This window comes from Microtus oregoni, unplaced genomic scaffold (genome assembly GCF_018167655.1).
Source record: "Microtus oregoni isolate MIOR12 unplaced genomic scaffold, Mior012 000105F_ref0000443, whole genome shotgun sequence".
NCBI lineage: Eukaryota > Metazoa > Chordata > Mammalia > Rodentia > Cricetidae > Microtus > Microtus oregoni.
Window position 1 is genome coordinate 1,763,387 of NW_024544720.1, and position 21,126 is coordinate 1,784,512.

At 44.2% G+C, this 21,126-nt stretch overlaps 1 protein-coding gene across 11 annotated transcripts in view; it reads right to left on the reverse strand.

Annotated features, from left to right (window-relative positions):
• The window catches only part of LOC121443361 (dual specificity protein phosphatase CDC14B), a 74,816-nt gene that overhangs the window by 3,268 nt on the left and 50,422 nt on the right, over window positions 1-21,126 (reverse strand). For 3 of the 11 annotated variants that reach the window (XM_041645093.1, XM_041645101.1, XM_041645097.1), the window contains 8 exons: window positions 20,800-20,862; window positions 17,446-17,533; window positions 16,798-17,028; window positions 11,491-11,629; window positions 11,219-11,378; window positions 10,342-10,439; window positions 2,142-2,258; window positions 270-329 (listed from right to left, as the gene is read on the reverse strand). In XM_041645093.1, the coding sequence (XP_041501027.1) occupies window positions 270-329; window positions 2,142-2,258; window positions 10,342-10,439; window positions 11,219-11,378; window positions 11,491-11,629; window positions 16,798-17,028; window positions 17,446-17,533; window positions 20,800-20,862 (956 nt within the window). Of the gene's footprint in view, window positions 1-269; window positions 330-2,141; window positions 2,259-6,715; window positions 6,863-10,341; window positions 10,440-11,218; window positions 11,379-11,490; window positions 11,630-16,797; window positions 17,029-17,445; window positions 17,534-20,799; window positions 20,863-21,126 lie in introns of those variants that run through there. The other 8 variants (XM_041645094.1, XM_041645098.1, XM_041645095.1 and 5 more) reach the window with 6 other exon arrangements.

The following is a 21,126-nucleotide window of genomic DNA, read 5'->3' on the forward strand; positions in this document are numbered from 1 at the left end:
ATTTACCATGAAGACTTTCAAGCGTCCCAGAGGGAGTTTCCGAAGACAAGGGCGGCAACACGAGACAAGCAGGGACACGCGGAGAAGCGCATACGTGGTGTGGTTCATCTGACTCTTTGGAAGAGACAGGACACCACCAACCATGAAGACAGACACGAGAGGAAGGCAGGGCAGAGGAAAGTTCAAATTTCATTAAAAAAAAAAAGCAATAGAAACAAACAAAATAAACAAACACAAGCAGGCGCAGGCAGCAGAGCAAGGCAAGGTACCATAACGCCAGCACGGGCATTTGTCGCAAAGCGTTCCTCCTCTCCCTCCAAGGAGCCAGGCTGTGGGGGAAGAGGGAAGAACGGAAAGAGAGAGAGAGAGAGGGGTTACTGGGTGGTTCCAAGGCCAGAATGTGGTCACAGGAAAAGCTCCAGCGCCTCAAGCAGTTTCTAGTTTTGGCAGCCCCACCTTCTCAGAGTGCTTGGCCTGTCTGTAAGGAGATCTGGGCTCACCAGAAATCAACCTGACTCACCCTTCCTCTCTTCCTTCCTCCCACAATGTTATGTTTCAAACCCACTGGCAACTTTCAGAGAAAAAGGAAGAGCGAGAAAAAGAAAAGACAAAGTCACCCATAAAACTGCTTCTGATCGGGAGGTGACCCTCACTTGGCTAACAGAAGACACATCTGAATTTGGTGTGTAGTTTTTACAGACATGAGCTAAGAGTACTGAGTACAAAGACAACTGGCAGGTCTAATCAAACGGAAATATAACTGGAATCCAAATGCCAGCACTTAAAAATAGAGACAACATCCCAGGACTCCTGGAGATGATGGTGGATGAAGGATGAAATCCCAGAGCAATGGAACAGGACCCAGGGGCCGAGACCGTGAGAGTCGTGATGCAAAGACAGGAAAGATGGCCATGGATTTCACAGCAAGGACTTCAAAAGTCCATCTCAGGTGAGATGGTCACAGACACACTGATTTGTGGTTTGGATGAGTAATGAAGGACCCCGAGCACCACACCACACCACGTAACAGGATGACAAGGTACAAGTTACCCCGAGCCATAGGCGTTAGGACAGTTTGGTGGCAGAAGAGTGATGGTTCCCAAAGATGCAACCTGAAAAGTCACTTGGACAAGACAGACTTAGGAAAATGGGATGAAATAATGAAAAAGAAAGGACCATACAAAAGGAAGTGCAGCGATGGGGTGAAGTCGTCCACCTGGAGGTGCGATGAGGGTGCTTCAGAGTGAGGGTGGAAACACAGAAAGGCAGCATTGTAATGGATTTACACTCCTGAGAGGAGGTAGGGGGTGTAAAGTGTGGAGACTACAAACTTCCTTCTGAACCTGACAAATGAGCAGGAGCCACGCAGGGCACCAGCGCAGGAACCAAACCTCTCTATCCCGCAGTCTGCATGCTCCACGCCGTCTGGACGTGGTTTCAGTCCAGATGGACACACAACATGAGGGCAAACTTACACCGATGTAAGTGATGAGGATGAAGACTTCCCAGGAAAGGACAAGACTGTAAAAGAGGCGGGCGAGGAGAATGCAGAGTCTGGCTCAGGATAAGCTCAGAGCTACCCATTTCAAAGTGGAGCGGCACCACCGCCAGCAGATGGCGCCCAAGCTCCTGCTGTCTACCTATGGGCGGGAAACAGCGACCCTGTGGTCTGTCCCTCATCAGAGGCTGGGTCTCAGGACAGCTTAAAAATTACACAAGTGCCTTTGGTTTACAACAAACATCCAGAGACAGTGGAAAACTTTCTCAACAGAGCCTAGCATAACAACTGAGGAGACAGCAGAGGAAGCAGCCACGGCAGGTCTTGAAGAGAGAGCTGTGGCCAGAGATTGCTCTGCCATGACTCACTGAGCTGGACCTGACAGACATGACATGAAGGGGCTTCCTCCAAGACGGGCGCAGCACCCTGGAAGAGTTCTGGGGCAACGCCCTCAGCTTCCCCATGTCATGCCAGAGACAGCACTTGCAACACAAGGAATTTCCTCTGGACAGCCAGTAACACAGAAGCCTCCGTTCTCATCACAGAAACTCCACCTTCCTATCTTCATGTCTGCCCCAGAAGCTGGGGCCAAGAGAGTAAACTGGAGACACATGGGCCCTCCAGAGCAGGACTCTTTTCTCACCTTTTTAGACTGCTTTTCCCCGAAGCAGATCTGGTGGTTCGTTTAGTAATGCCTGCACTGCCAGAAAGGTTAGGTTCAGGGGTTTTACAGCTCTGAACACTGGGCTGAAGAATTACTCTGAAAACAGTTGGAAAAAGGTAAGATTACAGTCACTAAAACAACTTTTAAATAGTTGACAGAGAAAGGCAATTTTGCACTTTGATATAATTATTTGTTTTGCAAATTGAAGAATATTATGCAGTCAACATTTGCCACACACACACACACACACACACACACACACACACACCTTGAAGCACATTACTACACCAAGCATCTCGTTTCTCTTTGAAGGTTATTCGGAGATAACCAGAATAGTCATAAATCCCGTATTTCAAATATACGTCTAAATATAAACGTAGCAAAACAGCTACATAATATTCACTGGTCAGAGCAGAAAGCAGATATAATAAACAACAAATAATTTTATATGCCAATGGAAAATTTAAATAACGTTCAAGCAAAATTTCAGTTTTGTCTGTATCATAACTATGTACTAAATGTTCAGTTAATCACTTAAATGCTGTGAAACTTGTCTTAGTTAAAACCTAAAAGCCTTTCTATGACAGAAGACTGCCCAGAAGGAAAAATCACAAAACAGAGCAAGCAGGTCACACACAAAGCATGCTCCCCATAAGTGAGTCTCATTAAACGGTCAGAAGAGAAAATAGCAGAAAACACCAAAAGATGTTGGCAGGCCAGTCTTTGCTTCAGAACCACATGCACTCATTTACCTCCATCAGCGTTTGCTAGAGGAAGGAGAAAACACTGACTTTAAAGCTTCCTCCTTAGCCGGGCAGTGGTGGTGAGGCCTTTAATCACAGCTTAGGAGGCAGAGGCAGGTGGATCTCAGTGAGTTAGAGGCCAGTCTGGTCTACAAAGCGAATTCCAGGACAGCCAGGGCTACACAGAGAAACCCTGTCTGGGGGTAGAGTGGGCTCCCTCCTTTTAAGTCAAACTATAGTCGGGAGAGCCAATAACAATCTGCAAGAGACCAGCTCCAGGGAGTAAAAATAAGTCCTTTCAGCTCTGGAGGAGTCCGCTTCACAGGCCTGTCATGGCCAGGATGATTGACAACTGGTCCTCCTAATGAAGCACAGGTTCCGAAGTTCTGATGATGGTGGACTGCCCGCAGTAAAGGCACCCAAACACCTCACTGCTTGGCTCACAACAGAGTGAGAACAGGCGGAGCTGTCAACCCACTGCTGTTCCAAAAGCCCTGCAACTTCACAGGCAACGCAGGCCCTGGCTGAATCTGCCCGTGTCACACAACTGACCTGAAATATTCTAAGTAGAAACAGTAGGTGCGTGCAAAAATGTGACTCAGGAAGGAACCAACATGAGCCCAGATACCCAAAATAGGATTTAGTGAAAGTTCTTTTTAAGGAATGACGTAACAATTTAGGATGCACATCATAATCCCACATATTTATTGGGCACGAGGACTCACTTCAGTATGTGTATATAATGTATAACAGTAAGATGGAGGAGCTGACTCAGCCCGGCCTCATCCATCATCCCTAGTGCTGGAAACCTTCAAGGCCCCTCCCTCGCCTTAAGAAATTCTGTCAGTCGTCACCACAGTTACCCATACTGGGCTATACAGAATACTGATACTACTCCCAACCAACTGCTAAAATTTCTTTCTGCTAATACAAATTGAGGAGGAAATATTTATTTATCTCTCTTAAGGATATGAATCTAGAATTTGCATAAAGGCAACCAAATCCACCAGGTTTGGTTTGATTTTTCCAGGTTTCTGGGCAGGGTGTATACTTGATTCTCCTCTATGGCTTCTTGACAAAAGAGAAAGATGAGACTGCATTTTTCTGAAATGTCACTCCTCTATTTCAAATCATTTGAGGTCAAAAGCAAGGGTAACTACCGTACTGTAAGATCATTAGCACAAATAAAAAAAAAAAAAAGAAACCAGTGCACCGCCTGCTCAGGAAATCTGCTCCTGGTTTCTTAAAACTGAAACTGAAAGTTTAAGTGCTATACAATATGAAGAACTACAACCCCCCCTCCCACCCACATCCCCCAAAAAGGCTGGGCACTGGTGGTGCACCCCTTTAGTCCCAGCACTTGGGAGGCAGAGGGAGGTGGATCTCAGTGAGTTCAAGGCCAGCCTGGTCTACAGAGCAAGTTCCAAGACTACCCAGAGAAACCCTGTCTCAAAAAACAAAAAGCAAACAAAGAATTGCAACTGAGTCAATAATTATTTCTTAGGCTGACTGAAAATAAATTTTTAGAGCATTAATTTTTCTATAAAATAGTGTAAAGGAATGTGAAATAGTGATATTAGCGGTTACTAATTTCTGTGGAATTTTGACGCTCAGAAGGAAATTCAGTATGCATTAACCACACCAGAGAAGCCTCAGGTTATCCGACCCGAGTGAGCAGTTAGCACATCAGTACAGTGGGAAGCTCCAGAACCACGCTGACATACATGAACTCAGACAGGGCAAGGAAGCCAAACTCAGGTGTTTCCCTCTGCCACCTGCTCTCCTCACCTGGCTTTTCCCAAGCAATATGCAGAATATACATTTTCTCCCCTCTTTCCCAATGAAATTTGCATTGGTCTTCCTCAACTTGTGCCCAAACAATAGACCAGTGCCCTCTCTGTGGTGTCTATGGAGCCTCAGCTGCCCCAAATCTCAGACAGTGACCATGTGAGAGACACAGCAAAGTTTAAAAAAAAAATAAAAACAAAAAGCAAATGATGAGCCATACCAAAGTTTATAGTATAACAAACAAACAAACAAAAAACCAAAACCAAATGTTTGACCAGTGTGTTCTCTGAGCCTCCAAACGCCTGGCCGGCTTTCTAAGGGACCACTGACTGCCACAGAGTTTTTTGTATGATGCCCCACAAAACCCTCCAAATTTCTCTAGCGATACCGCCCCCCATGCATGCACTAGACATAGAACACTAAAAGCTTTCTGGATTTCAGGTTCCAGACAACCAGCTAATGGAGTCTTAACGGTTGCTAGGCAAGGCTCTCTTACCAGCTCACAGCAACGGACCATCACCCACAAATGAAGCCACTTTGGAAGAAAGTGACCAGGAACTAGTGGTTATAAAGATCACACAGATGGCTACGAAGATCAGCTACGGAAAGGCTTTTGCTTTTGTAAGTTCAAATCAGTAGGCAGGCTAAATGGAATGCCCTGCTTAGGTCCTGAAGTGTGGTGGCAACCCGTTACAGGTGACCTGACTATCTGGCAGAGGACGCCGAGGAGGAAATCCCCAGCAGAAGCAACACTTAAGTTGAAGACATTTGAGCCTGAAGACAAATATTATTAGCAGCAACTCCACCCACTCAGAACATCCTGGCCACTTGGAATGGTCTGAGAGGAACTATAAAAGGCAACACCGCTCTTCAGTTGACAGAAGAGGCAAAAAAAAAAAAAAAAAAAAAAAAATTAAATTCTATAGAAACCTGAGTGTGAATGTAAGATTATAAATTCACCTAAGATATTCAAGAAAATGTCATAAATAAAAATGTGTTCAGTAGGTTTTCTTTAATCTTCAAGAATTGGCACTGATTAATTTTTTATTTTTCTCAGTCATATGAAAACACTCAACAGAACCACAAAGGACCAGGGTTGGTTGCAATGCACTTTTACTTTGGAAGAGATTCTAGAAAGGAATTCCAAATGCTTTGGTAATTTCTAAGTCCAATCTGAGACAAGAAGAGTCATTTTTCGAATGAACAGAAGAAAGGTTACGGAAAACAGACAGATTTGGGGTGTTGTTGCTGTGGGACAAAGTCTCCCTCTGTGGGTCTCAACTGTGGTGCTCCACATGGGTGTTTTTTACAACACTCTGCTGAAAAGAAGATGACAGATCTCAAGAGACTACAAACCTGGGTACATAATCTAATAAAGACAGTCTAGCTACGCTTAAGAAAGGAAAAAGGCGGAGTCTAGAGACTGTAAGGTGGAAACCTGAGCAGGAAGGAGACAGCCAGCTCTGTCTGCTACTCTCACTCAACAGAGGAGGATGCGACATGACCGTGTGTGCTCTACCACCAAAGACAGGCGACCTCAAGAGAGATGCTCCGTGGGCAGAAATCACGCTACAGTCCTTGCTAGCCCTCCATGCTACAAACCCAATCTTTGATAAAATAAGAATGGAGATAAAACCCTTTTGACTGGAGACACACTCAAGGTACAGAACATGAGAGGAGTGTGCAGACCCTGGTAGAAAGGAGATCACACTAATCAGGCCAACTACCTTAACATTTCTACAGGGAAGAGAACTATTCCAAAGTCCACTTATATAAATAACTAGCACAACTTTCAAAAATGGGTGTCATTTTTCAACATTCTTGGCTTCAAAGGATCATTGAGGCCCCGCCCCACCCCCTGCTGCTACCATCATGCAGTTCATGGAAAAGATTCAGAAAGAGAACCCTGGAAAATAAGCAAACCAAAACAGCCAGGAGAGCCAGAAGGAGAAACACATGCACCTTGAAAACCACACTGGACAACAAGGGAATGCAGGAGAGAAACGGGAACAAGAAACTTACACAGCAAACTATCTGTCAAAGGGTCCGGATGGCTACTGTGTTCTGAAGCCATCAAGACAGAACAGCAGGGTGGGAAGGATGTAGTCACACACAATCCACCAGATGGCAACACTACACAGTGCAGAGGTCAGCACAGCTAGGGGACATCTGGAAAGGGCGAAGGGGAAATAACAGATGTTCACATTGGGAAGCCAAAACAAATCCTGTAATAAAACACAGAGCTGCCTATGGCTTTGAGATACCCTAAAAGTCCCAAAGCAGCCAACTGTGATGGCAAAGGGGTGGGAAAGGAGGGTGGTGGTGGTGGTGGTCCAATTTCTGTTGAGACAAAAATGCTGACTTTAGTTTAGCACACAGAAACAAATGGTTAGACTCCATGTCTGGCTGGATAACCACCCCACCATCCTGACTTAACAAAACAGATTTGGCCATAGTCAAATACGCAGTATGCTCATACAAAACTCTACACCTGAGCACCGGGAGAAAAGGAGGCAGAAACAACCCACAGACGTCTGACAAGATCAGAAGGCGTGGCTATGAACAGGGAACTGAGTTTTAGTTGGAAGTCCAGGTGATCTGCAGACTTGACAGCAGGGATTACAGAAGCAGACCTGACCAGAAACCATCAACTTCACTACTGTGGTCACGCTATGTGTGGTTCCTTGTTTTCTTTACACAACCTGAGGTGATATGAAAAAGATGGACCTCACAGCCTTGGGAGTTTAAGTGCTTAGTCTGCAGTTGGTTAGATGGTTTGGGTAGGTAGCTGTAGGAGGTGTGGCCTTGATGGGGGAAACTATGTTACTGGGAGTGGGCTTTGAGGTTTCTAAGCCTCTTGCTATTTATTCCCAGGTGGCCTGCCACCATGCATGCTGTCGCTTCCCTATGATGCTCATGGACTCCAACCCCCTGGAACAAAAAGCCCAAATACACATTTCCTTCTGCAAGCTGCCTTGGTTATGGTGTGTATCATAGCAATGGAAAAGTATCTAATACACACCCAAAATTTGATATTAATTTTCCTTTTTCCTAATTTTCCCTTCTTTCTTAAGACAATGTCTCCTATTGCCCAGGCTGGCCTTGACTTTACTATGTAGCGGAGTGTGACCTTGAACTTCCTACCGCCACCTTTCAAGTGCTAACGTGCTAGGATTACAAGTGTGTATCACATACCCAGTTTCTTGTGTGTGTGCTGTAGGTATTCACATGTGAGCACACGCCTGTGTGGATGTGTGTGGAAGACAGAGGTTAATGCCAGGGTCTTTCTCAATTGTCCTCCACCTTATTTTCACTTACAGTTACTGACTACAATGTTATCTCAGTGGGTAGCGGCATGCAAACGGGGTGTCTGCACTAGAGATCTTCATTTGTTCCTCTGGTAAAACTCAAAGCTTAAGAGTTACTTTTCTTTGTTGAAATGTTCACTTGTCTTTTTTGCACTGTTGGATTTAAGTGGTTTTTCTAAAGTGATTGTATGCTTCTACCTTATGACCACGTAGGATACAACTGCAACCCCGCCTCCATGCATTCTTTCCTGGAGATCTAACACAGAAAGTTAGTGGCAAACAGAGTGACAGGCCATCTGGTGGTCAATACTGTCAACCTGACGGAATATAGATTAACCATCCAAGAGGCAAGATGTGTCTGAGAGGGTTATCTAAGATTAACTGAAATGGAACCCTCCTCGTGGTGCCATCCCCAGAAGGAGAAAGTTGGCTGAGCACACACAAACATCAAATGACATGTGACCAGGTCTCCTGCCCTGACTTTTCCACCACGGTTAATTACACTGTGACCAAGTCTTCTGCCCTGACTTTTCCACCATGATGAATTACACTGTGAGTTGAGCCTAAATAACACCCCCGCTTCCAGTATTTTAAACACAGCAACAGTAAAAGCTTGGGCATCTACCATTCTTTTGTTCTTTTTAATCCCAGTGGGGGAAGGGTATAACTAAACAAATGCCTGCAGAGAAGGCCAGTCTTTTCACCCAGTCTTTCCTAAATCCCTCTCCCCTTTCTTCCTTCCCTCTCCTCCTTTTCCAGCAGTGAAGAGGATTAAATCCCAGCCCCCTGCAAGCATCCTCCCACTGAGCTCACCCCAACCCCTCTAGTGGCTTTCATTCATTGAGAACAGCATCCGTCTAGCCCAGTCTCATACCCTGCTGAGTGGAGGGACATCTGACATCTTCTGCCAGTTCCAAAGGTCTTTAAATTTTAGTCTCCATACACCCAAGGCTATGAATTACATAATCTCAGCATCCCCAAGAGATCTAAAGAGTGGAGAAGGTAACATTTCCTGAAAGTTCTATTTAACAAGAATAGTTTTTTTTTTTTAAAAAAAAGGATTTATCTTTTTATTTGTGTGCGTATGTGCGCACCTGCAGAGAGGAGAGGCTCCCTGGAGCTGGAGTTACAGGTGATTATGTGCTGCTTGATCTGGGTACTGCTGGGAGGCAAACCTGGGGCCTCGGCAAGAGCAGCAAGTACTCTCAAGCAACTGAGCCATCTCTCTAGCTGATAACAAGAACTTTTGATCAAGCAGAATATGTATCCCCTACCTTCTGAATATGGAATAAAACAATCTATTAAAAATTAAACTGGCAATGGATAGTCTTAGCACAAAAAATGTGTAACCTACAGAAGCATTCGCTTCCTAGGCTTTGCAATTCAAAGGGTATCGTGCCCCACCAACCTACCAGGCCAGGAGTAAGGGGCAGGAAAAGAGGCTTGCTAGAAATAAGAATCCTAGGGCTGGAGAGATGGCTCAGAGGTAAGAGCACTGGCTGAGTTCAATTCCCAGCAACCACATGGTGGTTCACAACCATCTGTAATGAGATCTGGTGCACTCTCTGAAAAGGGTATATATAATAAATAAATTAATTTAAAAAAAAAAAAAAGAAAGAAATAAGAATCCCACCCCAAAAGTTCCAACCAGAAGTTGCATTAATAAGGTAAGTGCCCACATGACTCAAAAGCTCAGCTGGGTGTGTGGAGAGCTGCTAGGAGGTTACATAGCTTGAGTTCCCGTATTTGTACACCAATTTGTTCCCTGTAGTTGGAGCCAAATTAACACAGTGCTTAAGGAGTTCACGTGGGGATAAAGATACCCACTATAAAATTTCTTATTGTACTAAATCTCTGTCGACAATTTGAAACTAATTCTCCAGACAAAAAAAAAAAATTATAAGAACATAATTTGGGGATGAGTTTATCATTACCCTGAGATGACAGAATGATTTTAAGACATCACATGACAACTGACTCCATCCTACTGTGTGCAGACTGAGGACTGACATGTAATCATCTTAATAACTACGGCCAACTCTGTCATTCTGGTCTTGACATCTGCGATTCCTCTCTTGAAGGTGCACAGCGGACTGTCTCTGGACAAAAGCTTTGCTAATATCGTTTTCTTACCTATCATGGCTCCTGAGGCTTACAAGAGAACACAGAGATAAGTGAACGGCTGAGCGCTTCCCAGGTGAGCACCTATATATTTTAAATCACACGTGTGATCACTGCATCACAGGTGTGCAGCTAGGGAGAAAAAAATGCAGGAAAAACGTCCACTAGGAACCTACACGACATAAACGAGGATGAGCACAGTGAAGGAAAACCACTCACGTGAGGGGGATAGTGTTGGCTTTGGACTGTCTCCGACTTTTCAGGGCCCGAAGCTTGTCTCCTTGTGTTACTCCACTGATTTCATCATCATCACTATACTGTGTGGATTAAAGCAACAGCAACAGAAAAAGAAAACACTGAGCTCTTAACTTAGGTTCCTACTGAAGCAAAGTGGCTACTTATCCAGACACACACAGGCATGCACACACACACACAAAGCATGTATGCATTTATGCACACATGTACACACACAGAAACATGCAAACTTATACAAACACACTCAGAGGCATGGGTGAGCACTCAGAGAGGTATGTGTATTCATGCGCACATGCAAACACACATACTTTAAGTTTCTTCTGAATGCTACAAGAGTTTTCAAAAATCAAACTATCAGCCATATATTTCACGACAATCAAAGCTGACTTTTGGAGTCACTGGACCCAAAGCCCTCATATGTAAAAGAGTAAAGATACATAATAGGCTTTTGGTATTAGAACTTGTAATAGTTTGGACATTCATTCAATACCCCTTAGCCTAGTATTGCTGCCTCTGAAAGTGCAGCTCTTTGAAAGTTCTCGACTTGAACCTCTAAAGCAGCTAAGAGGACAGGGCGCTGGGGTGGGGCAGTGACCAGATCCAGCTGAAGATGGCTCCCTACTGCTCATTTACATCTGTGTTTAGGAAGTAAGACACTACGAGCACACAACTTTCTTTCCAGTCAAACACTTCCAGAGAGGGTTGTATCTTAACACAACTGTGTGGTGGCAGCCCTCCAAGGTCACTTTATTATCTTTACCTATGGTTTTCTCCATGCCCTACAAGGATCTCAACAGCATTTACAGCAATAACAACAGCGTGATCGGGACGGTTCCATTACCGGCTCTGGCTCTTGATTGTCTTGATTCTCAAGCCCACTTATCGAAATGTCGTCAATATCCGAGAGTTGTTTGGAGAAGGCTGTTCTGAGGGGTCCATTCTCCTGCCCTCTCAACTTCTGGCGGTAATAGTCACCTTCCAGCCAGAGGCTTGACTGTTTCCTAGGGTGTTTAGACAACAAGAAAATACAGCTTTCCATTAAGGACGCCCTCCCATCCCCCGCCCCTACTCACACTCCTGCTGTTACAGGAGACAAGCTTCCAGGGTACTTACATGACTAGAAACTGCTGCTGGGGCCCAATCACGGAACCCGGTCTACAGATTCTGAGCCAGGCAATGCTTTCGGCTGCCGTCATCCTATAATGCTTCATGAGGTAGCAGCCTATCAGAGTACCTGTTCGGCCAAGGCCAGCTAGAAAAACAAACAATCCATGAAACCTGGTTGCACATCCTCCAGAATTTTTGGAACAGGAGGAAGAAAAAAAAAGCCAAAATATTAAACCCTTCCCAGGGTTTTGCCTCCCTCCACAGAGGTTCTCTGAGTCAGTCTTAAGAGGTCTGTAAAAAGGGCAGTACCAGGTTTCATCCTCAAGACCTAGGAGGATGCAGCCTAGGAACAGAGACTGGATCCTTCTAAAATCCCCGGAGGATTCGATGTGAAGCCAAAGACTGAGACTTGTTTTCTGAACAGGGATTCTTAAGATTCTTAAGAAATGTGGTGGTGGAGAGGAGACCCAATGGTAAAGAACACTTGCAGCACAAACAATAAAAACCCAGAGACAGATAGATACTGGGGTGCAAGCTGGAGATCAGAAAAGCAAACTATCGTTGAGCTCTTACCTCTGTGAAATCTTCAGACTGAAAAGGGTGAGTTCCTGTCTCCTCCCACCTTATATTCCTCTCTGGTGCTGGGATTAGAGGCGTGTACCACCACTGCCCAGCCTCTGTGGCTAACTACTGTGGCTCCTGGGATTAAAGGTGTGTGCCACTACTGCCTGGCCTGTATGGCTGACTGGTGTGGCTAGCTTTGCACTCTGATCTTCAGATGAGCTTTATTTATTAAAACACAAAGAAAATATCACTATACTTCCCCTTTTTGTCTAAAATAAAAAAAGAAAGTTATTTGTACTACAAGCACTCCTGCTCTCACAGAAGACCCAGGTTCAGTTCCCAGCACCCACTACCAGGTGGCTTATAACTGCCTGTAACTCCATTTCTAGGAGATCAGACACTCTCTGGCTCAAGAGCCACACACATGCACACAAATAAAAATAAATTTTTAAGAAGTGTTTTCTGCCCAAGCCTTACATCCGCTATCAAATCACTTTCTCAGCATCCGTAACTGTTCACGCTCTGCTTTGGCTGAGGGGTGCTTGGACATGTTAGACAAGCACTCTGCCCTAAATATACCCTCAACTCTTTTCCTTTTCTTCCCCCCATTTTGTGTGTGTCTCTGTATGTGATGTGCATGTGAGTGTGTATGTATGGTTGCATTTTGGGGGGCACATGCATGAGGAAGCCCTAAGTAGAAGTCTAAGAGTCTTCCTTCATTGCTCCCCGCCTTACTCACTAAGGCAGGCTTTCTAAATTGAACCTGACAGATCTCACCCAAATGGCTGGTTTGGCTAGCTAGTGTGGAAATCCTTGTCTCTTCCTTCGCTGTAACTATCAGTGAGCTACATGACCACCCAGTGTTTATGTGTGTCAAGGAGATCTGAACTCCAGTCTCAGGCTTGGTGTGGCAGAACGTTAGATGCTGAGTCATCTCCTGGCCTTCTCTCCTCCTACAGAGCCCATCATGATTAACTCCTATGGTCTGTGTCATCTTGGAAGGAATTTCTGATTAAAAACCAGCATTTCAATTGGTGCCATTTTTAGCAAGCACACTGCTTTCCATAATGTGGGCAGTCCTCTTCCAAACCATTCAAAGTCTGAACAGAACAAAAAGACTAGCTTTCTTTCCACCCAAAAGCAGGTCTGCCTTCATGCCTCCAGGCAGGCAGCTCATAGTACAGATGATGGATGGACTCACCGACTCCACAATTTCTTTTAATAAACCATGCTATATATAAACACGCTATTGTTCTCTAGCGGACCCTCCCTGATCCCCACGATTAGAAATAGGGTCCCATGAAGCAAATACATGAAACTGTGGCAGTGGCTTTGGAACTGGAATTATATGGGAGAGAACAGAGGCAGATATTAGGAAAACCACCCCAGATCAGAGCAAGCCGCGAACAGTTTCCCTCTCTTACAACCCACAGGGTGACAGCGGCCGTGGGCTTTTTAAACACGGCTTTTATTATGTTGAGACACTTTCCTTCTGGGCCTACTTTGTTCTCCGTGGTTTTATCACAAAAGGGAGGGGCTGAATTCCATCAAATGCCATTCCCGTATTAGCAGAGCTGATGATGTGGGTTTTGGAATTCACTGTTGCCGTGGAGATTCACACCGACTTTTTTATGTTGCACTACTTCTGTGACTCCAGGACAAACACTTTATTAGCGTGCACAATATTTTACTGTATCGTATTATCTCCTGTACCCCAGACTCACTATGTGGCTGAGGATAATCTTGAATTCTGATCCTCAACGCTAGGACTGCAGTGCGTACCACAGCACTTGGGTTAGGCAGTGCTGCAGATCATGTTTGCAAAGCAAGCCTTCTACCAACAGAGACCCAGCTCCCTGTAATCCATTTACATGTTACTGAGCTCAGCTGGTAAACACCTTTGTTCAGGATGCTTACAATACTGACAGTACCTTACGGCTTCTTTGTTTGTACTTGGGAGCAAGGCAATCCGAGCCTCACACAACAACTTGTGGTCTTCATTCTCCTAAACTTTGAGTAAGTCTCTGAGAATCGGTGTTATTCACAGGGGATAAGCATGGTCCAGTGTTTTTCCTTCACCTGGAAACTTCATTTCAACCTTCTCTGTGTTTTAGACTTTAAACCCACTGTCTACGTCTCACGGAAACTCTGTCTTGGTAGGCTTTGTGTTTCCAGGAATTTTCCACTTCATCTCCATTACCCAACTTTCTGTTCTGCAACTGCTCATAGTCATCTTTATCACTTTCAACCCCAGACCCTTGAGATATGGTCTCTCCGTGATCCCAGAGCTTGCTGGTTTCACCTAGGCTGACAGGCTGCTATGCCCAGCGATCTTCCTGTGTGTCCCAAGTCCCATACAGAAATTATAGGTACATTCAGCCTTGCCTAACTTTTACACGTGGATCCAAGTTCAGGTCCTCTTGTCATTTCTATAGACTCTCCGTTAGTGTCCACATGGTCACGTCTCGATTTAATAATCTGAGCCTTTTCTCCTTTCTCTTCATCAATATAACTAAAGGTTTGTGATTTTTGTTAGACTTTGTGCAGAACCAATCCTGGATATTTGTACTGGTTTCCAATCTTTTCAATGTTACAGTATTTATATTACAATAATGACAATATCAAAAGCTATCACTAACTAGTCTTTAACTGTCCACGTGCAATTTCACCTCTACCAGAAATACCTGCGGGGGTCTTTCCACTCCACCCAACAGAGCACAGGACCATCTGAGGGTGGTTTAATTTCTCCTGATTTTTGAGAGAGTTTTGAAGACTTATAGGACTCTTGGTTGTAGGGTTTTTCCTTCAGCAATTAGATTAGTATCAATTCACTGCCTCTGATCTCCACAGAACTTCTAACAGAAGATCTGGTTAACTAGAGTTTCCTCTCGTGCTTCTTCCAGTGTCTGTCGTCTGTCTTTAGACAGTCTCATTATAATGCATCTTCACGGGAGTTTCTGCGTTGGTTTCGTTTGGAGTTTGCTGAGTTTGGAGAATGTTTACAATCATGTCTTTCATCAAAGTGGGAAAATTTTCCAGGCCAAGCGTTTGCCTCCTTTCTCCCTCTCCTCTGCTGGAGCTTCCTCCACACAATGGAGCTGGTCTTATGGGCTCCATCCCACAACTCTGCTAGACCTGGTGACTTTTTCTTCCCCCTCTCTCTCAAATGTATATTGGGGCTTTGCTGTATGTATGTCTGTGTGAGGCTGCACATCCCCTAGATCGTGAGTTACAGACAGTTGTGAACTGCCATGAGGGTCCTGGGAATGGAACCCAGGTCCTTTGGAAGAGCAGCCAGAGTGGCCAGTGCTCTTATCTCTCCAGTCCCTGCCTGGTGACATTTTAATGGTTTTGTTCTGCTCTTAACCGTCCTACTTCTTCCTTCTGCCTGCGCAAGTCTTCCTTGGGACCCTGTCAGTAAGTTTTTGTTATTTTGTCTTTTTTTTTTTTCTGAAGCTGAGGACTGAACCCAGGGCATTGTGCTTGCTAGACAAGCGCTCTACCACTGAGCTAAATCCCCAACCCCTGTCAGTAAGTTTTTAAATGTATTTTCAGAACTGCTTTTTGGGTTCACTTTGTGGTTTTTGTCTTCTATTGACACTTAGATTTTGCTCACAATCCCCCCCCCCTCGCCTTTTCCCTTATTTTCTTTTCATCATGAGCACCGTTGAGGGTGCTGTGTTAAATCATCTAAAGAATCCACTATCTGATCCTTGTCAAGGATAGTTTTGTTTTGTTTTGTTTTTAGGGGGGGTTGGTTTGTTGTTGTTTTGTTTTTCGAGAAGGGTTTCTCTACGTAATAGTCCTGGCTGTCCTGGAACTCTCTTCGTAAACCAGGCTGGCCTCGAACTCACTGAGATCTGCCTGCCTCTGCCTCCCAAGTACTGGGATTAAAGGTGTGCACCACCACTGTTCAATTCAAGGGTATTTTTGTGGATTTTTTTATACTTTTCCTGTCTCCCCTTCCACTTTACTTTTTGGTATGCCTTGTCATCTTCCACTGCAAAATGAACATTTGAATGTTGGGGTTATAGCTCGACTCCTAACTACAAATACAGTTTTAATTCCAGAAATTAATTTGGTGGTTGTTTTATTTTTTCTTTATCTTGCTATTGAACTTTTCTTAGTGATTATATCCCTTGCCTCCTTAACCAGTTCACATTAAAGTTAAATAAACTCTACTATATCCATACAGTGTGTCATTTACAGTCATTCACGGAACATTTAGTATGAGAAACTGCTACGGCTGCTGAAATACACCTTGTCAGATCTTATTCTCCACACAGCAAGCTGCAGTAAGACCTTGCTCTATCACTGACAACCTAAGGACTTACCACATAGGCACACGACAGACATTTGAATAAATACACACATTTCAATGTGATAAGCCTTTGTAGGCTTATTCATGAAAATAATTTACTATGCTTTTCATGATTTTAGGGTTTTAAAATCATTCTTTCTGGCCAGTGAGATGGATCCACTGGTAACTTGCTATCAGTCTGATGATGTGAGTTTCATCCCCAGAAACTATATGGTAAGAGAACACACACACACACGTGCTCACGCACACACACACACATGTGTACGCGCACACGCATGCACACACACACGATAATGTCATAGAAAAACTTTAAACCATTCTTTCAAAAACAGTGTCGTATGTCTCCCGGTAACACAAGCGGATACGACACGTATCTCCACGCGTACTCATCCGTGTACACTGTTCTTTAGCCCAGCCCAGCCGCTTACCTTTGCAGTGCACTGCAATGGCACCCTCAACATTTTCACAAATATCCAGAAACTCTTGGACAATTGCCTCAGCAGGGGTGCTGCCATCCGGAAAGAAAAGATCATGGTGATCGAAACCAGCATCCGTAAAGCGCTTAGCATCATACATCCTCTTATTCAGACGGATAATGGTAGTTACATTGTGATTCTTAAAATATGGAATATAAGTCTCAGGAGAATGTTGGTGGTAACCTACATGAAGAAATGCACCACATCTTGTAAAATGCAGGAAGGAAAGAATGAAAAATAGTTTCACCTGAAAGAGGGTGGAAACAGTGTCTGGATTTGATTATAACTGTAAAACACAAAAGTTGTAAAAAGTTAAAATCCAGGCAAAACAATGCGCTCCAATAACCACCAAGAGTGATTAAATCATACAGACTGAGTCAAGCTTAGCTTAATTCTTTCGTCTCTTTCTAAGCTGGGCTGGGTCATTCTCAGAGGTGACCATGGCAATACCGGCAGCCAACCCCACAGCACACCAGAACTCAGGACTCTTCCTCCTGCCTCACTCAGACTCTCAAACAGCTGAGAGAACAGGCACACTCTACTATGCCCAGCTTGTGCTTCCACTTCCAAAGGCTACAATGGTTCCATAGTTTTGCATACCACTTTCAAGCCTCGATCTTGAATGAGGTCCACAGAAGGCAAGAAACCGCTCTGGTATTATCCAGTTAAAATCTCCATTTTCTGCTTTCTGCAAAGGAAGACCAGGACAAATAACCTTTGAACCCCATCTCCTTCCACCTCCCTTCTCAATACTCTCAGAGTTCCAAGCCACTGGCGTTAGCATGTTGTTGTTTATTAGTGAGCACAAGATAGAAATCTATTGTGCCTTGCTTTGGGTATTCCCAAGGGGTGGCTAACCTTCCTGGTGTCAATCACTTTGTTTTAAAAGTATTTCTTTGCTTGGGTCATCAGCCTAGAAAACATACTCTGTACTCAATTACTATATTTCAACTACCTGGTTATTTTATCTGAAAAAATTCTTATGATAGGAAACTAATTCCTAGTAAGGAAGCAAACGTGTCTAGTGTACGAGGACTCTAAAAGGTCTCTCACCCATTATCCTAAACAGACGAGTAACTTGCTATGTAAACAATTTTAATTTTGACTCCCTGAGTAAAAACAGGGAATGTGTCAGATAGAAGCACGGTCTCCACTGCTTCCATCTAACAAGAGGGAAGCAAGAAAACACTTTATGCTGTGTGTGTGTGTGCAGAGGACAGAGACAGCCTTGGTGCCATCCCTCAGGTGCTGTCCACCTTGCTCTTACTGTAACCTTGGATGGTCTCAACCCGCTATGAGCATACACCACCACGCCTGGCAGAACAAGACTTTTAAAGCAACAAAAGGCAATTGACTGTGACAGAGAGAATCAGCGCCAAGAGAGAGAAAAATCACTCAACTACAGTAGAAGAAACACCGCGCTTCATGTGCCAACTGCTATTTTAATATTTCATACACCTAGAAAAAGTATTTTTAAGTGCATATGGTGCACATGTATGTGTGCATGTTCGCATGTGTGGAAGTTGACATCTGATGTTCAATGACTCTCTGCTTCATTTGTTGGAACACGGTCTCTTGCTAAAGCCAGAGCCTGCGGACACTAACTAGGCCGGTCTGGCCCACCCCTGGAATCATCTGTCTCTTCTTTCAAGTGCTGGGATTACAGGTCTCAGCCATGCCTGCCTGGCTTACTCATTGGCATCACAAGGAGGACACAGTTGCCATGAGCGAACCCCAAGGATTTGCTCTATCTTTGCCATGAAAACAGCCCAGATCGTCAACAAAACACTTCAATTCTACTTCAGACTTCTAAATAAAAGCTCTTTAGAAACCGACAGCAAAAGCTAATTACCTACGGACTTGGGATATGAATGCATGGAGTACGGTCTAAAGAGCCTCCTCTCCTCAAAGTAACTACAGCTTTCCTCTTACTCATCTGTTTGGATGAGGACATCTGGAACCGAGGATTTTCTGTTTTTTTTTTTTTTTTTTTTTTTATCTTTAAGTTAAAAGATATATAACTTAAAGATATCTGTGAATTTTCCTGCCTGGATACTTTCTCCTGCCCCATCTTCTCCATCTTCTTTATCTGATAGGGTAGGCCAGGACCAGAGCTCCTGGAAGAGACTTCAGTCTGGTAATAATAATCCACATTCCCACATGAGTGTGTGTTGCGCTTGTGTACGCAAATGTGTATGTGTGTGTATGTGCGTGTGTGTGTATGTGTGTGTATGTGTGTGTACGCAAATGTGTATGTGTGTGTGTGTGCGTATGTGTGTGGGCTGGAGGTCGACTTCCTCTCCACCTTATAGTGATACTTATTTATGTTTTAATAAATAAAGCTTACCTGAAGATCAGAGGGTAAAACTAAGCCACTAGAGGCCAGGCAGTGGTGTCACACACCTTTAATCCTAGGATTTGGGAGACAGAGTTTCTACCTGGGCTAAACAAGATCAATGCAGAAACAGATCCAGGTGGTAGTGGCTCACACCTTTAATGCAAGTACTAGGGAGTCATAGGCCTTTAATCCCAGCACTAAAGGGGAGGGGATAGAGGCTCGGGGCTCAGTCTGCAGCCCATCAGCCTTGTAAGAGGTATGATTTTTCTGTGGCTTGGTTGTTTTGCTTTTCTGATCTTCAGCTAGAACCCCAACATGGGTTGCACCACCTTATTTTTTGAGACAGGTTTTCTCACCGAATCTGGAGCTTACCGATATCAGCTAAAACAGTTGAACAGTGGGCCCCAGGGACACTGCTCTCTGTACCTCCCCAGTGCTGGCATTAAAGATGTCTGCTGCCACACTGGGCTCCTTTCACGGACACTGAGATCTAAATAAGGTTCTCGCTCTTACACAATAACCATTTTATCTACTGAGTCATCTCCCCAGCTCTGCTCCTGGATTTTTAACGTGCGGATTCCAGTAAAAGGCTCACTCTTTTATCTAAAACATTTGGGGCTTTTTGTTTTTAGATAGGGTGTCACTATGTAGCCTCAAACTACAGGCTGGCCTGAAACTCACTATATGAGACCAGGCTGGCCTCAAAGATACAGAGATCTACCGGAGTACTGGGATTAAAGGTGTCTGACACCAGGCCTGGTTATTTGTGCTTAGTTTTCATAACGGAAAACAGAAGTGTCCAGACAATACAAATAGGCTCTAACAACAGTCAAATATACTTTGGCGGTCACTAGACACAGCAACTAATTACCTTTCTGTGTCCACACTGAGGACTTCAAAACCTGTATCCCCACCACTACAGGAAAATCACCAAGACTAAAAACAGAATTTAAACTAAGCATTGCAAAGACTATACCAATGAAAAACTGTTCACCCTGGAACCACTTATTAAACTCAGAAATCTGCCTCTGTCTCCTGAGTGCTGGGATTTTTTTTTTTTTTTTTTTTTTTTTTAAGAGACAGGGTTTTTCTGTGTAACAGCCCAGGCTGTCCTGGAACCAACTCTGTAGACCAGGCTGGCCTCAAATTCACGGAGATCTACTGCCTCTACCTTCCGAGTGTTGGGATTAAAGGTGTGAGCCACCACCAGTCACCGCTGTCAAGTTGTTCCTACATCTTAAATGTTTTCAGCACACACACTGCAGAGATAACACACGTGTGAATGAACTTGACTCAGGGACCCGTTTCGCAAGCACATATCCATCAAAACATCATCCCGGCCAGTGGGGTGACTTAACAGGTCATGCAGTTGCCACACAAGCCTGATGACAAGTTGGGCCCCAGAACCCACGCAGATGTGAAAGGAGAAAATTGGCTCTGCTAAGTTGTCCTCTGACCTCACAAGCTTACCAATGCACATCATTTACACACATATAAATAATAATAACAGTAACAACAAATTAAAAGCATTACTTTGTGCACTAATATAGATACGCCGATCAAGGGCATTTCAGTGAAGTGTGGGGCAGGGAGTTTGAGAAGAGCCGGGAACTTACTTCATAGTGTTCATATTCATCAAGGTTAAATGCGTTGAAATTTAAAAAGCCATACTGCATTGCCTAAAATACGAAAGGAAAACTTTTTAAGAACAAAGGTATAAACAAAAAAAAACCAATGTCCTACCCAAGTTTCTACTAAGCACCAGGAAACGTCCTAGAAAGTATCACTGAATTCATGCTGAGGATTTCTGTTCGCTTATTTGTTGCTGGGCCCTATGCCATACCCCCAGCCCTGAAACTTTCTGTGAAAGCAATTGTGACTCACTTGTTTTTATATACAACTTTGTAACAATGTTGAACTCAAAGTTCAATGCCTGGAAAGAA